The 21,785-nt window shown below is 43.1% G+C and overlaps 1 protein-coding gene across 1 annotated transcript; it reads right to left on the reverse strand.

Moving 5' to 3' along the window:
• Positions 1 to 10,853: 10,853 nt before the first annotated feature.
• Positions 10,854 to 20,937, reverse strand: slc7a1a (solute carrier family 7 member 1a). Its single transcript, XM_079171411.1, has 12 exons — positions 20,684 to 20,937; positions 20,418 to 20,600; positions 20,099 to 20,257; positions 19,655 to 19,832; positions 19,428 to 19,561; positions 17,984 to 18,206; positions 16,428 to 16,564; positions 15,635 to 15,737; positions 14,984 to 15,192; positions 14,714 to 14,865; positions 14,514 to 14,622; positions 10,854 to 14,425 (listed from the first exon to the last, which is right to left on the reverse strand). The coding sequence occupies exons 1-12, from the start codon at positions 20,868 to 20,870 to the stop codon at positions 14,253 to 14,255; spliced, it is 1,947 nt and encodes a 648-aa protein (XP_079027537.1). The 5' UTR covers positions 20,871 to 20,937; the 3' UTR covers positions 10,854 to 14,252.
• Positions 20,938 to 21,785: the final 848 nt, after the last annotated feature.

The raw sequence follows: 21,785 nt of genomic DNA on the forward strand, positions 1-21,785 counted from the left end.
ACACCTGCAGTGTGCTGAGGCCATCTATGGAGTTACACGCGTTTCTTCACTCGCTGCCTCACCTCTTCAGGGTCTGTGTGATGATGGACCTTCAGTTGATTATTCCAAGGGCAAAATGTCATCTCATGGAACCTTTTTCACTTCAACTCGCCACTTAACTTGCATTTACTGTGAGTCAGAAGAGCTGTCTTTGTATGGCTCTTCGGGGAGATGGAAGTCTGTTCAATCTGAAATAAAAGAAACAAAAGGAAACTGTAAGAAAGGGCAACAAATAAGCCTGAAAAGCAGCTTGTAGAACCCATTCTACAATTCACCGCAGCGTTTTCTAAAATCAGCTGCGCACAGCACCCCTAGTCTTGTTCCCTTTACTGGCTGCCTTTGGGACGAAAAGACACTGGAGGCACAAGAGGAAGTGATCGTCTTGGAATTACCTTGTTTCTATTTTAAATGCATTTTTTTTTCATATAGTCTATATCTAGACTGAGACGAAATACAATTCATGTTGTAACCAGTAAGAGTACAGTGCAGCATTGCTAATAGAAATGCAATTATCAAACGATGATGTATGTTTACTAAAGGGCAGAAAGAAAAGAAATAAGTGAAGAGAGAAATGGCAGATATGAGGCTACAGACTGTTTGCATGTAAGTGAAGGAATCACAGGTGAGGAGGAAGAGAGGGAAGGGTGTAAAGGGGGGTGTAAATGAGCTTTTTTCCTCATGAGACTTTTGAAAAAGAGAAGGCAGAATGAGGATAGGTTAAAAACATCTGCAATAACGGTATGTTTATAGAATATGCAACGAAAGCAAACGGTGTCTCTAATATGCTCAAGTGCGTGCATGTTCCCAACATGAAATAAAACATGATAATGATGTGTGGTGGGTGGGTGTCGTCACAGGCAAGGAGTCAAAACATCCAGCTCAGGAGGAATAAATCCATAATGTAGGTCTGATCACTGCAGGAGGCTTTACACTCCTCTCTCAACATGTCGTCTTTAACGTGCCATATGGCAGATTTGGCCGATGCCACAATTCGATCGAACACAGCAACAGCACATCCTGCTCCATGGAAAGGCAAAATTCTGCAGTATGTACAGAAAACGTACAAAAAGGGGTGTGTTGAATGTGAGTACAGTTTTAAAGAAACTGACTGTATGTGGCGCTATTAAAACATGTACAGTCAATAGATGAGCAGATGGCGGGTAGGACAAAGTTGTTGTTTTTATATCATGTCAGTGCAGGACTGCTGCAGGATGTTTTAATCACAGCAATATGTGAGTATATATAATCAGCCATTCACTAACACATCAAAGAAAACGTTGGCTATTCTGACAATGACTGTTGTGTTTTTGATCTCAGAGGAAACACTCTCTTAGTCTCTTTACATTTCAATCCCTCAATAATTATGCAAGAGCTCTATGAAGAATTCTCCTTCTGCCTTGAACCAGACACATTAAAACGGCACAACTTTAAAGGACTCTCTGGTTTGTTTTCTTTCATATACACAGAACTCACATAGACTCAAGTTATACTTAAATTGCAAACATATTCTTCCAAAACTATCAGCTAAATGTACAGACATCTCTCTGAGCAGCCAGTGCATATTATGGTGTATTTGGACCAAGATGATCATTCTGTAGTCAAATATGTGTCTTCAAACCATCACGCTGAATATTTGAGTTAGTTCAATTAGAACTCCCACCCTCTAATTATATGTGCAGCGGGGTACTCTGTACTCATTAGCAGGTGCCTTCTCCATGTGTCCTGTGGCAGTGATATCAGTGAGCTGAGTGAACTACTAAGAAGGCAGCTCTCACTGCCTGTGGCGCATCTGATGCCGCTCCAATAGGGTGCAAAACTACAGTTTGTCCAAATGCACTTGGAGGAAAAACATACAAGGGTGTGATTTGTAATTCCTGAAGGTCATCTAAGAAGTCATTTCAAGATATTTGAAAGGTTTGAAATTCAGAAACTTTTATGACCAAATAACATTTAACATGAACTTTAACGTTGTTGTAATGTTCACTTGCCACTGTATTGTATTTTATAAAATGATCATTTATTTACTATGCTGATAATATTCAGCTTGAGATGAGATTGCAGAGCGGCAGAGGGAGCATTCATTGTGGTAGACAAATAGACAAGCAAAATGTATTATAGCCAGCACACTGTCTTCTGTACTCTGTGAACGCTGCTAATATTTACCCTTAGCTGGTGCACACAATCAAACAATAAGCTAATTATAAAACACAATTCAAAGAGGCGGGGAGGGAGAGGGACGGGAGACGGACAAGAGACAGAGAGCTGCAGAGAGAATTCTCTGAGAGGACATGGTGGCAGATCAATTACGGCGCTGATGTAGTACTGGAGGTTGTGCTGATGACAGCAGTCTCGAGAGGCTGAGCGCTGAGTTTGGTCACAGTGGCTGAACCACAATAAGCTGCGCACCACCTCGCAGCAGAGGCAGACAAAAGCAATCTGGCAAAAAAAACCTTAACATAATCAGACAAAGAGCCAAACAACCCGTCTGTGTGACTATGTGAGTAAAATGACCTGTTGTGATGATACAAAGTGTACAGCATCAAGTGTATCTTGGGACGCTTCAGGAGACAGGCATTTGAGAAAACAGGTTCTGTCGTACTTCCTTTCATTGGTGACATACTTACTTAGATGTAAAAAGGATCACAAGGGAGTGATAAAGCAGGACTGATGTTGGTGAGGGGCTTTCCTTTGACTGGAATATGAATTATACAATTACAGGTGTAACAAATGTGGACATCTTTGATCATCAAAGCCCTTCTAGAAACACTACAAAAAATGAGAGGAAGTACACAGGGAACCATTTTTGGCTTTAGGAGTTGTGTATACACTTCTGCCAACAGTGCTTCAAGCAAACATGGTAGCAGATGTATTCCTTTACCAGTTATGTGACTAAATACAATAGAAATCCTTCTTATATGACTGCTGGAATATGTAACATAGGCTTTGTTTCAGCATTTGTTTCAATGAGTTGAAGCAACCACTCTGTCTGAATTCCTCTGGGAAAACAGCAGGAAGATAACGTTCAACAGTCCTGCTTCTGTTGTCATGGAAATGCCCTATCCCTGGGAAGCCGTCCTGACCCCAGCGTCTTCCATCAGGGAAGAAGGTCACCGTTAGAAAGAGATGGGCTGTCCTGAAGGTCAGCCATGTGTTTTTACACTCACAGCTCATGGATACATTCTGCTGTGCAACGCTTTCACGTGTGAACTCACACCCATGCATGGATAGATATATATATATATATATATAAATATATATATATATGTGTGTACATATTATATGCAGTCACAGTTAAATTGCTGAGTGAAAGCCAGGTTTTTTTTTTCCTTCACCGGGTACATGCTACTCATCTAGCAGCAATCATATCCCAGCAAGTGGGAAGATAGACGGATTGCTGAAGTGATGAGAGCATGGGGCAGGATAAGACCATATCTCAGCAGTGATCAAATTCAGTAAAGGAGGTTTTCAGCAGGTTTTTCACCAGGCTCCTAACCTATCAAGAGCTGCACCGAACCGTGGAAAGTCCTTCTCAGAAGGTGGAAAATTACGAGCTGAGAACGAAACACGATGAAAGACTCGCTGGAAATTGAGGGCCAAGCTAAATCTAGAGTGGAGTAGAATTGGAAAAGAGAACGGCCTTCCTCATCTTTCTTTTTCTTCTCTGAATGTGAGCGAGTCTGTGTGGGTGAGAAATGAAACACAGACATGTGGTGGGAGAGATGAGACATGCAGATGGTTAAAAAACAAAAAGGAAGACTGCTTGCTAATTAGGCTGATGGAAGGGAATACATCATACCTCCATAGTATGAGCTATAGAGCCCTGTTTCTGCAGAGACGAGAGACACAAGTGAAATAATTCATTATTGAATTGCTAATGAGCGCTAAATTGCTCCCAATGATGAAACTGGTAACTTAGCCATTATATACATTTCTGTTCTGCAGGTGGTAAATCTCATGATAGCCGTAATAATCTAAGAGGTATAAGTGGACTATCCTAGCCGTGTTGCTCTCCTAGGGGATGTATGGAAATTATTAGAAGAGGACATGGAGTCAGAGGAGGTTTTTTCTTTTTATTCATTTTGTGGATGGGAAGGTAGTCTGCATTTTTAATTAGAGGGGAGGCTCTTTCAGATTTAATACAAATCATATAGGTACAAAGATGGATTTTGTTATGATATTTAACTCTGTGCTTTTTGAAACTGCAGCCTGGACGATCACTCCCAGCCAGGCATCATGTAACTGATCTGAGGGGCAATCAGACATCTGAGCAGGCTGTTTGCCATAAATATATTACTTTGAGATTTTGTGGGGGAGGGTGGTCCAAAGAAACGTGTGATCACGGGGAGGTTATTGCTTTTTACAAAATGAAACACGAGTTTCAACCCCCCCTCCCCGCTCGGAGCATTTTTGTACAGTCCCTTATATGTTCATGATTGAGAATCAAAATATTAGAGGGGATTTTAATTCACTTAAGGAAAGAAAGTGCTGCACAGAATTACATTTTAGTGAAAATAAAGCTAATCGCAAAGAACTTGCCAGAGATTCTCGTATATATTTTTTCTCTCAAAGAGCCTGGGAAGTCATGCAAGGTAGGAAGTGTAAAACACAGCTCCTCTTCATGTGAGAGACTTGGTTTACGTCTTCAGAATCATGTGAACACATGTGACACCATAAAGACTGTGCATATGAGCGCATTGTGTCTCGCTTGGAAAAACTCACCTGCAGAGACAAACAAATCGACACATGCGCACACACACACACACACACACACTCTGAGCGCCTTTTGTTGTCGGTCCAGCAGCACATGTGGCTATTACAGGAGCCATTTGTCTTTGGCACTTTGCTTTATTCCTCTCCTCCCCCACTGGAGAGCAGACAGGTTTTATAGCTCTCTGGTCCCAGGGGAACCCAACGACACACACTCAGACACACACACACACACACACACACACACACACACACACTCCCCCTGTGCCATCTCTTTCATCCACATCCACGTATACACACACATACATCGGCAGAGACGTGAATTCCAGCACACTGAGATGGAAGCAAAAGAGATGGAGGGAACACAAATGGACAGAGTGTCGACGTGTGCATAACCATAATTTATGACTCCTGGGTGTTAGCACATGACATAATTAGATTTAGTGCAGGATTTACATTAAAATGCACTGTAGCAGTTATCCTTTAAAGATGAAACTCCAATCCTCTAATACAATGCATGCTGTGTCTTAGCAAGCATGTAATTAATCTCTAATGACATCAGCCGTGCACACTTTTCTTGAATGCGTTAGGTGTGTGTGTGTGTGTGTGTGTGTGTGTAGGTGCATGTGTGCCACAGAAATGTGGATACATTTAAGACTTTTACACAAAAAAAAAATAAACTGGCAAATAATGTATACACAAAATCAATCATCCTGTTGTCCATTTTGGGGGAAATATATAGTATTCCTTTCTCCTTGTACTTTGGATTCTATTCACACACAATCATCCTGCAGGATAAAGCTTAGTGAGTAAGTCTATTCAGAAATAAGCTAAGCTTTAGTCATCCATTCCTTCTCCTCCCAGCTCTGTCAGCGACACAACACAGACAGAAATAGCACTGAAATAAGCTAAGAGCTCTGTTTTCACAGAAGACACCATACACAGCCAGTAGACAACACTTTCACAAGTAGTGATTCACTAAACTGTCAAGTGTTTTGTATGTGTGAACCTATAGCAACAACTCACTATGCGTACAGCAGAGGGATCACCATCACAGAGAGCAGTGAAGCTGAACTGGGAAGTATCCAGAAGTAGTATCCTGCAGTTGCTCTGCACTTTTATTTTTTTTATAGATGTGCATCAAAAAGCAACAACAGAGCTGCTCCTTAGTCTTTGTTTCCCTGACTGCAGCACAATATAGCTCCCCGCTGTATTCAATTAATATTTTTAAGATTTAAAAAAATAAATCTCTATCTCTTCTCCCTCCCTAAATCGTCTCTTCCATCTCAATAATACACAGTTAATGAGGGCAGGGCAAAGTGATCAATCCCATTTTCATCCTTATGGCACATCAGCTGACTAAATCTGCCCAAATAATCCCTGCTCTCTCCCCCTCTGTCTCCCTCTATCCCACTCCCCTCCCACATACACACAGTCGGACGCCTTTTTGATCCCCATGGGAAGTCATTCTATATCGCAGGGGGGGAACTGTAACAGGATTTCTGTAGGATCTCGGGTCAGAGTGGGTGGTCATACCTAACTGAATAAAGAGAATGAGAAATCAGATCATCTGCAATAAAAGCTGATTTATATCCGCATTGCACACGGCCATGCGGTATTTGCAACCTGCTATGAAATCATCTGAAAATCACAATATGCCAATAATAGAATTTATTAGCTGAAGCGAAATTAAAGAAATGGTTCACACGTCCATCCATCAAAGTATGTTCACACTCAAGGTTTGTCCCTTTGTTTTTCACACAGCTGGAGAGAGAAACTGCATTGTACTAAAAAAGAAACGGATAACGAAGAACATTTGAAAGCCAAACTAAAAGCGTCCATGTACACTTGCACATGTGCATGCAAAGTTACTCATACAGCGGCGTGAGAAGCACCTATACACACACTCTGGCAGTGACTATCGCTGCAGCAGGAGCAGAGACAAAGAGGCAGCTTCACACCGGGACAAAATGTGGATTACCGATGAAAAATCTCCTTAGTTATTTTTTTCAGTGTTGCTTTTGGCAAGTACTGGGTAAGAATCTCCGCCGAATCAGACATGGTCCTGCTTTTCCTGTCTGGTTTTGCTGTGCTATACGCAGCCTCTAAGTATGGATTGTAGCTGAGATGGATAAAGAAAAGACAAATGTGCAGGAAATGAAAAGAGAAATGACAATGGGAATGAGATGAGTTGGGAACAAAAAAGCAAAGGGGAGCCGGCAAAGAGATTAGCGTGATTAGAAATACACTGACTGCTACAGCCTGGAGGAGAGAATTAGGAGAGAGAGAGGAAGACATGAGACTTGTGTTTATTGGTTCATTGAGCCCTGCAGTAAAAACATAGATCCAGACAGAGATGGCATGGAGGAGAGGAGAAAAAAGGGTGTCCGTCCAAACTGGTTGCTGGTTGCACCGCATTGTTATTAGCAAAGCCCCTCCACCCACTACCCTTACTCCTGTCGCAGAGAAAAATGTTAACTCTTGCATGACTGTATGTGGGGACAAAGAGGAGAGGAAAGGAGTACACTTCAAATGCAAAGCGGTGGCAGACAAAGAATTCACCGGTAGAATTCTCCGTGGGACCGCAGGGAAGTTGGCACATGCTTACACACACACACACACAGACATAGTCAGACATAAAGCTGGCAAGGTGAAGCAACCCAGACAAAGAAAAGCAGAGTGCAACTTAGAGACAGGCTGAGTCACTTCTGTTTATTTTAGGAAAATATGATAATAGAAAAAAAGATGAAGCTGCAGAGAGCGAGGAGGGGAGGAGATGAATGGGGATGTGGGGGATTCTAGTTTGTATTGAAATGTGTGAGAGTGTGCATGTGTAATGTGGCAAACCCCAGGGGTGTGGGGGAGGGAAAACTGGCAAAGGATCAGTGAGAGGTGAGCAAAGAATAGCGTGAGCTGAGGGTTTTTAGGATGGTGATGATGTGCAAAATTAAAAAAAAAAAAATGATATGGTAACGGTTTGAAGCGGTTGTGTGGGTGTCACAAAAAGACTGTTTCCAAACATTACACAAAGGAAGGTGAGAGAGTACTGAATGGGGCAAAGACGTCCTGAGGAATGCTGCTCAGTTTCAGGATTCAAACATGCTGCCGTTCTGACAGAGAAGTTCATTTTTCAATGTTTTGTACAGTCCGGAGAAGTATCATAAAAAATGAATGATGCTGTGGCTTTTTACAGTCAAGTTAAGAATAGCACTAACAGCTCTGTCCTCACAAAAATGCTGCTGCACAGGCTCCGTTTAGCTTCATTCACAGTGTAGCATTCGTTCATTTAAACTGAGCTTGTTGACTAATTTGAATGCAGAAACATTGTGAAACAGAAAAAAAAAAGTAACTGATTGCACAAATTCAGAAAACGGATGCACACACATACACACACACGTGAACAAGGTCTTTCATGTTGACTCCGGGACAGGGAGGTGTGTGTGTGTATGTGTGTGTGTGTCATCAGGGGAGGCGTGTCTCTCTGTTCACCCTCTGATGTCCTGCCTGTGACTGCAGGGGAGGAGCTACAACAAGCTCATTGCCACCTTCCAGACAAAGACAGCGTGGATTTGAGAGTGTGTGTTTGCATGTGTGTTGACACTTTATTCACACACGTACCATCCTCATACTGAGCAAAGAGAAGCCTCCAAATTGTTTAATTATGAGTCACAACAGTGAAATAGCTGAAGCCTCCTCCTCATGCTGTCACTCCCTCTTGTCTCAACATACACATTTAGCCACTTTTTACTAACTAAATTGTACACATTAGTATTCTACAACATACAGACCACTGTGGTATCAATTAGCACAACACTTTTGTACAAATTAAAGTGAATAAAAATAAAACATACATTCAAATTGAGAGGCATACTAACGTGTATCTCCTCCTCTTTCTCCCTTCCTCCACCTTCTCCTCTCTTCTGTCCTATGAAATGAGCTTGAAGGTCGCACCCGTGCGCTACACTCAAGGGCTTTGTGACAAACTGTCTCACCTGCAGAAGCACTCACACACACATACAGAAGCACCAGGGCCTGAGCACTACAACAAAACACACACACACACACGCGCGCACAGACACACTGCTGCGAGTGGTTTTCCTGGCAGAGATCTGCTGAATTGATCGCTGTTCAGACATTGCGGAGGTCAGATGTAATGAATCAATCACACATGCACCACCAACTAGTACAGCAGCTACAGCCGAGGCCACGGGCTCTGCTGCCCTGTGATGAACTGGAAGATCCATAGACTTGGGAAGTCTCTGATATTGGGATCGATAGCGGCATCAGACAATTCCAATGAAAAAAAACGAAAAATGCACTTCTCAAACATATTTTATGCACATGAGCAGAAACTATCGACCACGTGTCGGGGCAGCTCAGCCAAATGCTAACCGCTGGGATCACAGTTGCAAAAAAAGACAGGGAATCTGTCCCTTCCGCACTTTCAAGGACAACTTGATCATCAGACACCGATCAATCAGAACAAGAGACAAGAGTGTGAGAGATCTGCCCAACTTTACTTGATCCATCCCTTCCTGTCTTTCCTCCCCCGACTCCCCTCTAAGTAATCTAAAGCTGAGGAATTGTTGCAAAAGTAACCACAGCACATAAAAACACTGTGCATGTGACTCATCTGGCTTCGCACCTGAGTTAGAAGATGCTAAATAATAAGAGGTGAGATCTTTGAGTGTGCAGCTGGAGGAGCAACTCATGCATGCCTTCACTGCTAAATGAAGGCGAAGAGAAGAAACAGGCAATATTTTACAAAATGAATACTTCTATCTTTGCTAAATTGTGCAAAAATATTTCCCTGATGGTGTGAACAGTCCCAAAAGAGAGCATAATCCAACTTAACATTCTTCACACACTGCTCATACTGCTTCCAAAACCACTTCCCTTAAATTGTTTAAGTCTGAGTCAGCAGAACACTAAAATACCACAACACAACTAAAACCATTGGCAGATTTCTTGGCATTTAAAGGGGAAAACTGCGAAGGATGGGGCTTTGAAATGTATACTTTAATTCATTTTTTTTCCTTTTACTTGATGTCAGAAAATAGTACTAACGGTAGCCTAATAAATACAAATAATTAATAATCATTCTTACGAAAAATAACACACACGTCTTCACAGTATCTTCGTTGTCACCTCTCAGTACAGTGGATCATAGCTGGAGTCAGGTCTAAAGCCAGGATAATCTATGTCTGATCATTAGCATCACCCAGAGACCTGCTCCATCAATCACACCGACCTGCTCTTCCCCGTCTGACCTCACACTCTTTCTCCAAAACCACGTTATTCTCTCCTTCAGCCTACTGCTCCACTTACAGTTGGCTACGCAGATCTGCTGATCAACTTCCATATAGCATTTGTTGTGTATAAGCAGGCTGTGAAATGACACAAGCTGCAGTGCATCGTGCCTGCGATAACAACATGATGAGATCAATATTTCGCTGAGATTGCCCAGCGAACCGATTCAGCACCAAGATCCGGTTCTCCTACAGCGGGAAATACGTGCGACACAATTCTTCAAGAAAACCTACGCTGGACTCCGAAGCATCGCTGCAAAAAAAGATACCCCGCGGGGTGTTTTCAGTTGTGCGACTTACCTTCGGGTTTGCGTGATTCGTTTAAGAAAAGTCGCTCAAATGCAGTTGGTGGCAAAACAAGCGCGTCTTTCCACTCTTTCTTTCTCTCTCTCTCTCTCTCTCTCTCTGTCTCTCTCTAACTCGCAGTGCAAGGAGAGAGAGAGATGCTGCGGACAGGAGGAGGAGCGGTGCTGATGCTGCAGCCGACACCTGGCAGAGCAGCCTTATGCTCAGGCACCGGAGTTTCACTCTCTCTCTCTCTCTCTCTCTCTCGCTCTCTCAACACATGTGCGCTCTCTGCTGGATCATATTAGAAGTTCAAAATCAGTGGATTTCAAAATAAAAACCCGACATGAAGAGTCTGGATATTATGTATCTGTTATCTATACTGTTACTTATCTAGCACATTGCACTGCACCTTTACAGCTTTTTTTTTTGCACTACTGGTGAGATGCTAAAACTGCATTTCGTTGTACTTGTACTCTGTGCAATGACAATAAAGTTGAATCTGAATCTGGATGTTGAAAAGCTCTTTCTTTTTATTTACAGGAGTGATGCCCGAAACATACACATACTTTAACGAAAAGAAAGAGGGGGTAAGGAGACAAGCAAAAACAATGTAGGCATCCTTATCTGCTAGGAATGAATGCCTGCTATTTCGACTGCATGTTGACACTGCTATTAAAGTTGCTATGTGCGGGATTTTTATTAATATGATTGGGCATACGTTTTTGTTAGTGAGAAAAAAAAATCCACGAGTAGCATTCAGCCCCTCATTCACAGTAAAGGAATTTCAAATCCCACACATGGTGATTTTCATTGTGAAAAAAAAACAAAACATGAAAAGGCAATCTGTCTTTTTTGTTGTTGTCATAAACAGGAATCGTTAGGCAGTTGTTTAACATTAAGATCTGTAGGCCTGTTTATTCTGGCCTATTACATGTTCAGGCTACAGGTGCTGGACATATACATGATATCAGAATGCACTTTGACAAAAAAAGAAAGAAAGAAAAGGCCCACCAACTAGCCTATTCTGGAGATTTCAGCCGCATATCATGGTCTTTCTCTGTTATCTATTATCCTTATCTAACCTACAGTAAGTATGTAGCTTTGACTTTATGGACTTCCTCGTCCATGTTGACATTGCTACACTGACTGCTGGGCGATGTCCATCTGGTGAAGAAGGCTGTGAGATATGATTAAAAAGCTCAATAAAAGGCTAATGAAGACAGAGATGAATAACAAAATGATAAAACAGTGATGTGACCTAAACAAACCGATTTGTTCTTGTGCTTTTTTCAGCATTTACACAGTAAAGGAAGCCAACGACAACCAGGGAAAGGCAAGCAAAAAAAAGGAAAAGAAAGTAGAGAAATCACAGCAAAACAACATAAACATGAAGCAGCCGGCCACCGACACTGGTGATGGATTTGAACCATCAAAAGCCTTATTGTGTGAAACACGTCATTTAAAAGGGAAACTAAGGTCGGTGGGGGTTTAAAGCAGCATCAAAAGTGTAAGAAAGTAGCTCTCTCTTTTATCTATATGGACACTGTACTTCTTTTAGAAGGAAACACTGAGGTTTGGCGTGACATGAAGGAAAAACAAGTACTCATTATGCCAGAAGATAGATTTTCAAATACACATGAATCCCTCTGTCTTTCAAAGCAAACAAGGGAACTACGCTTCAACATTAAGCAGGGTTAGCTGCTGTTGCATTGTTATGTTATAATGTGCATTTGTAGATTTCTTTGAAAATGATACAATCATGGGAAATATGCCTCGACTATCTGTGAAACTGCTCGTTTGTAAGTAAAGAATTGCTTTGTGTAACAATACAACAATGAATATTATCCTGTTTAGTACAAAAATTACCAAAACCCCTGGATAAGTCAAAAGTGAGACTTGAAGAAGCAATGCAATATCACAGTATTACACGTCTACTGAGGCCCAGTATGACCCCAAACTCATGACAAAAGAAGGTGAAGGCAGGGATTTTGTCAACCCTGAGGATAAAGTTTCACGTAAACACAAAATAAGCAACACCATGTCAGACACAAACAGGGCCACATAATCTAAGCTCTCCTCAAATTTACAAATAATTTACTACAAGAAATATAAACTATATCTTTTATACACAAGGTCGATTATACATGTTTATACTTATAGAGAACTATTTAGTTGTAAAGGACTCCCATAACCACAGAGAATGAGCTTAAAATCGGTGTGCATTTAAATGAAGAATTTTTTCGTTAAAGGGGAACTCCAGCAATTTTACTCAACAAACTATGTTCAAAGTCAGATATATTGCCTCAAGTGATGTCCCTTGAGTCATCTTGTCAGTTGAGTCTTAAAACTACAAGTGTGAAAAATGAAAATCTCGGGGGTTTGCAGTTAGAAAGAAGTGAGCTGTAGCCCTCTCATTGACGCTAGTGGCCCCAAGCTACATTAGCTTATAGCATAACACATTTGAATATCTGATTGAACTGTTGGCGGTCCAGTTGCACTGTGGGTACGGTACGCTTGGTTTTGACAAGGATGAATGACAAACTAAAGTGTTCAAAGGCTTTCACTTAATTGTAAATATGAAATTGAATCAGATTCATGATGTGAAAGGCGCACTAGTATTGACGTGTTTTAGGAAGCGGGTAATATAAAGACATTCATAAACATGAGAAAAGGTGAGAACAAATTAGGAACAAAAACATTCTTCCAAATGTAACAAGAAAAAAAAAAAAAAGGCAGCCTGTATAATTATTTTTGAAGAAGAGAACCTAAACGCTACAAGCCACAGATTTAAAAACACACAGCAGCCAGCACTGTGAAAATTCCCTATCATCTAATGTTACACAACATTAACTGATGTTCAGCAACTGTCAATGTCTTCACCTGATGCTCAACACGTAGCATCCAGGTTTCATTCATTTACAAAGGGTATTAAATATCACAAAAATAAGAGAGTTTAACAACTGTCATTAACATTTGTGACGAGGATTTAAAACCAGATATCAGGTAAACTATTACAAGTCAGACGGCTTGAATGTAAAATGCCTCTGTCAGGACTAGATCTGTATGTCACAGTAACGAACTGTCCAACACAATGTTGTTTACTGTCTTGATACGGCAGTTTCAGCATTATAATTTGCAGGCAGATCCAAACTGAATTACCACAATAATATAACCACAATTACAAGTGAAAGCCTGGGAGCTCAGATGGTTATTGATCTCATGGACCCTGTAGGCTTCAGCTCCCTGCAGTTTGACCACCCTTTCTGATATAATTATCCAGGGATAATTATATCACTAACAAGTGTTTTGCAGCGCATTGTGCAAGCTCTCACTTGTCATGTAACTGATCATGAAAAGCTGCTTTAACAGTCCTCCCTACGAGTTGGCAGGTTTAAGAGGATTTGTACCAATCTGTATTCAAAACTGAGTATTATCTAATTGTGTTAAGAATTAGACATGTACAGTAGTTTTGTTTTCACAGAAAGAAAGACTACGTGTACAGCATTTCTGTTTCTGGCACCCAGACAAAAGATGCAACCACCTGTGCACACAGTCCTAGCTCCAGTGCGCCACAAGAGCCCTCCCCTCTCATACAGCCAAGCAATAACGAGCATTTGGAGCCCAAGGCCAAACAAAAGGGGTAGCGAGCTTATAACAAAACACTGAAATAATAGGACATGTCAATCATGGCTCAAGAAGCTCTGCTTTTGAGTACTATTCCCAGTTTTCTGTTTTCTACCCAGCATTCAAAAGGGGAAAGTCACAGGTTCATGAAATTTAGGGTAAAAGTTATTTATCAGTACTTTCCACTCAAAAGGGAGCACTGCAAGTGAGCAGTCAAAAATACTCTTACACAGACAAACTGGCATCAGGGGAGGTCGAAATGTACGCGGCACATTCCAATGCAGCCTACAAATCGTCATCGTCTTCCTTGTCATCTAGGCCACTGTGCAGGAAGGCCTCCTTTTCCGGCGACGCCTCTGAATTGCGATTGCGCTCGCTCATCTCCGTGTCCGGAGACGAGCGGGCCAGAGCGGCCTCGGTGCTATGATGAATGCCGTAGCCGAAGTAGATCACGAAACCTGAAACGGCAGGGATCGATAACATCTCTGCAACTACCATGTCCCCCTCGAAAGACAATCACGATGTTAGAAAACAAAGACTGCCTACCTAGAGCCATCCAGACAGCAAACCGTATCCAAGTGCCTCTGTCCAGCTGCATCATCAGGTAAACATTGACAAACATGCTGATCACGGGAAGGAAGGGTAGCAGTGGAACCTAAAGAGTCCAGTGTCATAAGGAAACACGACAACTTGCGTTAAGACTTAGCAACGTGAAAGGATCACAAGTAGTGTTGTGAAAATCAAACCTTAAAGGACAGCTTTGTCTTGCTCTCGGGCTGTCTCCAGACGATAAAGGTGAGGAGGAGACACGCCATGAAGATGACACTTAGGGCCACGATGTTCCACACCGCAAAGCCTCCATGCACTGCCAGTATGCTGAACACCAGGATCAACGTTCCTGCACAAGAACATTTAAATCATTTCATGTGTAACCCTGCACAAGTTCCATTTAATTCACCAACCAGGACTCAGTGCAGGTTTTTTTAAATGAATCCATTCAATCTATAATCACGTACCCATGGAAGCGGCACAGATGTTGACAGCGAAGCCCGACAGTGTCGTCGGCTCCGGGTTATCTGGGAACAGTAGGGTCTTGAAACTGAATCTCCCCTCCACACCGGGCAGGATGCCCATACTGGGGACACTGATGCCGTCGCTAAGCTCCACCTCATCCTGAGTATTTGCCATTTCATACATCAGATGGCTGGGGTGCTCGGGCTGGTACCTGACACACACACACACACACACACATACACACACACACACTTAGCTGTTTTACCATTGCTAATTTACTCTGTATTCACATCACTGTAAATAGTTGCTAGTCCCAGTGGTAATGCAGTGATAAGGAGCAGATGTTGTGCACCTTGAACCTGTTTATAAGTAATGTCAATTATGCTGTTACGTCAGCTGCAGCCACATTTTTAACAACAGCAGTTAAAGTCATATTTTGTCTGGTAGTATGAAACTGCTTTCAACAAGAATGCAGGGCTCAGTTTCACTGGTTGCTAAAAAGAGATGTAAACAAATGTGGCAGCGGGAAGTTGGCGATGGAAGTGTTAAATGTTTTGAGCTTAAAGCTGGACCAACTCCAACATGGAAGTTATTCTGCTTCTCCGAACCACTGACCCTGGATAAACTCTACATACTTATGTCCCCCCACTGACCTGAGCACCAGGACACAGGTAGCCACTAATGTGTAGGCCAGCAGCGTCCCTATCGACATCAGGTCCACCAGGTCCTTCAGGTCGAACAGAAATGCCATGATAGCTTCCATGAGCAAGAAAAGAGAGAGAGAGAGAGAGAGAGAGAGAGAGAGAGAGAGAGAGAGAGAGAGAGAGAGAGAGAGAGAGAGAGTGGAAACATTAGAAGAGTTGTCTGATCCTTTGGACCCTTGTTCCTATGAAAATAATAAATAGAGAGAACAGTAATCTGTTCTCCAGATGGTCCTTGGATTTTCCATAAACATGTCTGCGCTTTAAATGTCTCAGACTATTGAACATTCTACGGTTAACGAGGTAAACATTATATCTGTAGGTCAGGCTCACAGAGCTGCTGATACATGGCTGTAGACTTTTTGTGTAACATTACAGCGCAAAGGTCAGCAAATGCAGCACACAGCAAGCACATCGAAAGAAATGTGGTGACTCCCTTTGCCTCAGCACAACCCTTTCCATGTAGAAATGACAGTTGCAAAACATTTTGAAAAAAAATGCATATTTCAAATGGTCACAGCCATTTATTCCCTGTTGCCATTCGTGCCCATACATAGCATCCACTAACGACGGCTGACAGAAAGGTCAAAGCGGATCCTGTACTCCTTTTTTGCTCGCTCTTGATTTTCTTTAATTCTACTTTCACATCATCTCATACCTTCCTCCCTTTCATGCGCTCTCTCTCTCCGTCCCTCTTCCCAAATACTCTTTGTTTTCCTTCTCGGTCCCTATTTAACAATCTTACCAGACATAACCCCGGCGGCCACAGTGGACGTTATAGGGGATTTCCTCTCGCTGACACGGGACAGGAAGGAGAAGAGCAGGCCATCCCGAGCCATGGCAAAGATGATACGGGGTAGGGGGAACATGGAGCCCAACAGACTGGGGAGGCGTGGGGAGGAAAACATCAGATTGGGACGACAGTTGTAGGGGCATGGTTGAGGAACAAGGGGAAAGGAAGAATGGAAAGAGGTCAGTAGGGAAGAAAGGGGAGGAATTAGCTAAAGGAGACAAATACGTTTGGCAAGGATAGTAGGTGCGGATTTGAGGTGGGGACGTGTAGCGGGATACCGGACAGGCTTGCACTGTAGAGCAGCGTGAGGGCGTGAGGTTGGACCAAAGATATTTTCATGCCAGCATGCAAAATGTCTCTCCCTGAAATAGCAAATATGATGCTTCACATGCATTTTACTCTTTGTTTTGTTGTAAAAAAAAAAAAAAATCTTTGGTTACTTCAGCAAGCAGTTTAGTTTGGAATTTATTCTTCTTCTTACACCACCAAGGTGCAGGTAGAGAAGGAAGTCTCCCCACATTAAGTTCCTTAAAGAAAAACAAGTCCAGCCACTGACCCGTGTTAGAAGAACGCCTCAACCAACTACAGAAGAGACCCGGCCGTGACAGTTAGTGAAGCTAACCCTTCATGCTGAAGTGCTGATTTCTGGCAAGTTTCTTTATAACACAGTTCAATTTCCAACCCGACGCAGCTCAGCCCAGCAGCTTGAAAAGAAGCCTCTTTGAAAAAACATGCGTGTTAGTGTCTCACCTGCCCCTACGCCAGAGGTGAGGGTTGCGGTTAGCGGGGTTTTGGTGCGGGGGCTGATCTCGGCCATGAACTTGAAAAGCAGCCCATCGTCGGCCATAGCCCAGATCACGCGGGGCATGGGGAACATAGAGCCCAGCAGGCTACCAGGGGGGGAAGACCAGGATATATAGTATCCACACTTACACCCACGAAAATGCCGTGAAACGTACATGAACAGAGACACCAGCTCACAGATACAAGCAACATCATACAGAACATTGACATAAAACAACATACTGTATATTGTGCAAAACATATACAGTAAGGGATAATAGTTGCATGCACGAACATGTTTAATACCAAAGCACGCATCTGTTCATGACCTTAAATATAATTTGCACACATTTGTAAATGTTTTTAAAGGTATAGAATCCATAGTTATGTTTAATAATTCTCTATCATAGGCAACAGGCATTAAAAAATAAAAGCATGTATGTAGAATAACACCGCCATTATAAAACCATTAAAAACTGATAACTAAAAAAAAAATCAAGCATGTGGTGGCCTTCGGTTACATGAGTTACATAATTACACACTGATGGTACCATATATTCTTAGCAGTGCTCTTATTTTTAGTCAAGGGATCAAATACCTTTTAAAGTTAAATATACATTCACATCGTCCCACACGCAGGAATGTCTATATGTGTGTGTGAAAGAGTTCATGAGCATGCATTTTAAGCTAACGGCAGACCAGTGCATGTGTGTGCAACTGCTTACCTAGTAGACAGAGCACAAAGAGAGCCTACAGCAACAGCATATTTGGCTCCTCCCCAGCCCACATATTTAAAAGCTGAAGGCAGAGGGCTGTTGCTGTCAAGCAGGTAGTACGGCATCATGAGGGTGAGGGCGGCAGAAACCCCAAAGTACGCTACAAAGCAGATGAGCAGCGAGGATACGATGCCAATAGGGATGGCTCTCTGGGGGTTCTTCACCTCTTCGCCTAGGGCGTAGACGAGGAACAGACACAGTTAAACAGGGAAAAAAGTACGTGTTCACCGATTTATTACTTCACCGGGTGCTGACTTAGGCATTCAATTTTTTTTCAATATATATATATGTATATATATATATATATTCACAGAGAATACTATTAATAATAATACAAATAAACACACATACACCCCCCCCCTACTCCCCAAACGGAAAACGATACTGTCGTATTGGCAGAATTCCCAAAAATGTGGAAAACAGGGCAAACAAATGTATTTAAGAAACATTTTTGCAACAAACTGAACAAGCCGCTTATTTTTCCAGTGCACCCAGACGACGAAAACACCCAACCATTCAGCCGCAGGTGATTATACAACAGAGCTCCTCGGGCGAACACTCATGTCTTGTTCTGCGGTGAAATCACATTGCGATGATGGAGTCTGCATAACACTGTCTGGTTTCCATTCCGACACCACCATCCACGACAGCTAATGATCACCGCAGATTATTGGAAGGTCAGAGGTAATATGCATAACGGGTAACAATTGTGTGGATGTGTGTGTGCCTATGGCTACATTTGTGTGTGTGTGTGGAGGGGGAAGGGGTAAGGGCTTCATGACAACTTAACTATTGGTAGCCAGAATACACCCACACACACACACACACACACACACACACATGATATAATGGTTTAGGGCTTGCTGAGAATGTGTGTGTGTGTGACAGACATGCCCCCACAAGCCAAACTGAAGCAATCATTCAGGGTCAACCTCACGCTAGCCAATTAGAATTCAGGAACAAGAGGGGTGGGAGCAGTTAAACTAGAAGAGACTCTCCCACCCCTTTTCCTTTTCTTTAGAATCCAGAGGCCTTCAACCGATTAAACAGAACTACATGGATGAAGACACCCACTAATTCACAGGTGTAGATCTGCACAGTGTAGAAACAAAATGTCAAACACCGAACCCGTGATTTCACCCATGATTTCACCTCAACCGGCGTCACAGTGCTTTGCATTCCACCAAGAGCCAATTTGGGTCAAACTCACTAAACTGTCTCTTTTCACTCTGCCCTGACCCTCTGATGAAACACTGTTTAAACAAGCTTAGGATGGAAATGGTCCCAAACTCCAGATTCAGTTACAACACCCCTTTCAAAAACCGGACACATACCCATGAGGCAATAGAAGGTATAAGAGACTAACTGGCTCACTGTGTTTTCTGGCACTGACCTGTGGTGGCGATGCAGTCAAATCCGACAAAGGCATAGAAACAGGTAGCAGCTCCCGACAGGACGCCTGAGAACCCAAACGGCATGAAGCCGCCCACTCCTAAACTCTCTTTGGTTGGCAGGACGCCTGTCACACTGAGCAGGGAAGAAAAATCAAAATCAAATGTAACATAGGATGTTTCACAGAACATCTTTGGGATAGAGGTGGGTGTGTATCCACATTCTTACTTGAGGCTGGAGTTACTGGTGTAATTGGCATGTAGGATCTCTTCAGGGTCCAGCTGCCAGTTCTTCAGAGTACCTTTGACCAGGCCAGAGACCACCATGAACAGCAAGACCAGGACGTTGATACACGTAAAAACCTTGTTCACCATAGCTGACTCTTTGACCCCGAATGCCAGCAGACCTTAGAAAATGGAGAAGGACAATGGACAATAAGAAAGAAAATGAAAACTTGTTTGGAGGTGGAGACTACACTGGAGCGTGTAAACTTGCGGTTACACACGTTTTGTACTCTAATTTGTCAACCTATTTATCTGTAGTGAATATCCGACACTGCAGCAATGTCAACTATAAAAGTTGAAGGGAAAGACACCGCACGCTGGCGATATAAAGTATGCTCTTTGTGACGCGAGAGAGAGAGAGAGACAGAAAGAAAAGAGGTTTTCCTACCTGTGAGGGTGAATATGATGAGAACAGCAAACATGTCGGGGTACTTTGCCAATATACCCGGTGCGTTCATGGACATGTACTCCCTGCAGAACTGCTCTATGCGCTTCCCTACCAACTCGTCAAAGGTGGCGCTCCATGCTCGGGCCACGCTGGAGGTACCTAAGGTGAAGATAGATGAAGCAGTTGAGGTAGAATGTGTGGTGCCTGTGTTTTGGGGAGTCTTGGTTGTGCCCTCTTATTCTTTGTTTCTCTGCATGGGAGCTCAAACAACAAACAGGAGGCAACGTAGTAGTAAATGAGGAATGTGCGTGTTGTTTACCAATGACATAGGAGAGGATGAGGTTCCATCCAGTGATGAAGGCCCAGAGTTCCCCTACGGTCACATAGGAGTAGAGATAAGCCGAGCCTGTCTTGGGAACACGGGCTCCAAACTCAGCATAGCACAGACCTGCCAGCACTGAGGCTAACGCTGCTATCAGGAAAGACAGCACAATGGCAGGACCTATGGGGAGACAATGGACATCATATGATTAGAGGGAGGCTTTAAGAACATCGTTCAGTTCGCTTGCCGAGATGTCAACTTACCTGAATTCTCTCGCGCAACAGCGCCGGCCAGCACGTAGACGCCAGCGCCGAGCGTGCTTCCCACGCCCAGGGCCACAAGGTCAAAAGTGTTGAGGCATCGGGACAGACGGGAGTCTTCCGCGTTACAGTCCACCACCTTCACCCGCAGCAACTGCTTCCCGAAACCCAGAAGCTTCTTCAGCGCCATGGATCCCAGTCTGACCTCAGGGAGATGGTTGACCGGGGTTCAGAGGTCACAGGGGGGGGGGGAGGGGGAGCGGTCACACACACAACCTAACAGGAGAGAGAAGATGAGGGAAAGTGATTTCAAGTTCCTCACACTTACAGTTGACTCAAGCGCTTCAAAATAAGCGCAGAACTTTTTATAGCAGTCTTTCAAGAAACACATGGTTTGCACAGTGGTGAAGTGTTGCACACAGGGTTAAGGGGTTTGACAAACTTTAGAAACTTGTTGAAAGTAGAACACTGTTTACTGGGGCGTTACATAACGCAACCCAAATCCACAATGTGTGACTGCTAGCCAAAAAAACCAGAAGCCTATAGGGATAATCCATCTTATTGCTGGATACGTTGCTGACATGTGTTACATCACACAGCTCACAGGAGAGGAGGCAAAGCCCTAGAACAGACTGTTCCAGACGAAGACAATCAGAGCTCATCATGACACAGAAAACACTTTTTTGAAACATGCCGTGGAGACTTGTTGCATTGTGCTACTCCCACACATAGCAGAAGGAACTAAACCTACCATGACCGCTACTATTTACCTCTGCAACGATACAAACAAGGACAGTCCACTATTGAGCAGACGTTGGAAACAACCTCTACCCCCTAGAGGCAAAGAAAGCAGCTCTAAGACCCCTTTCCTAAGTGGTTGCTGAGAAGATACTGTGAGTCAGTGGTCTGTCCAACATGTCATGCACATTCCCCAGGGCTGAGCTCACAAACTGAGAGGTAATACTTGATATTGGCCTAGAGAGGGCAGACAGAGGAATGGAAAGAGGAAAGACAGAGGGGAGGGGGTATAAACAATGTCCTGCAGCTATGTGAGTTAGGTTGTGGCGGTATGGCAAAAGTCCAGTGGCATGTCCCTTGGAAGAGA

Source organism: Pholis gunnellus (assembly GCF_910591455.1).
Source record: "Pholis gunnellus genome assembly, chromosome: 13".
NCBI lineage: Eukaryota > Metazoa > Chordata > Actinopteri > Perciformes > Pholidae > Pholis > Pholis gunnellus.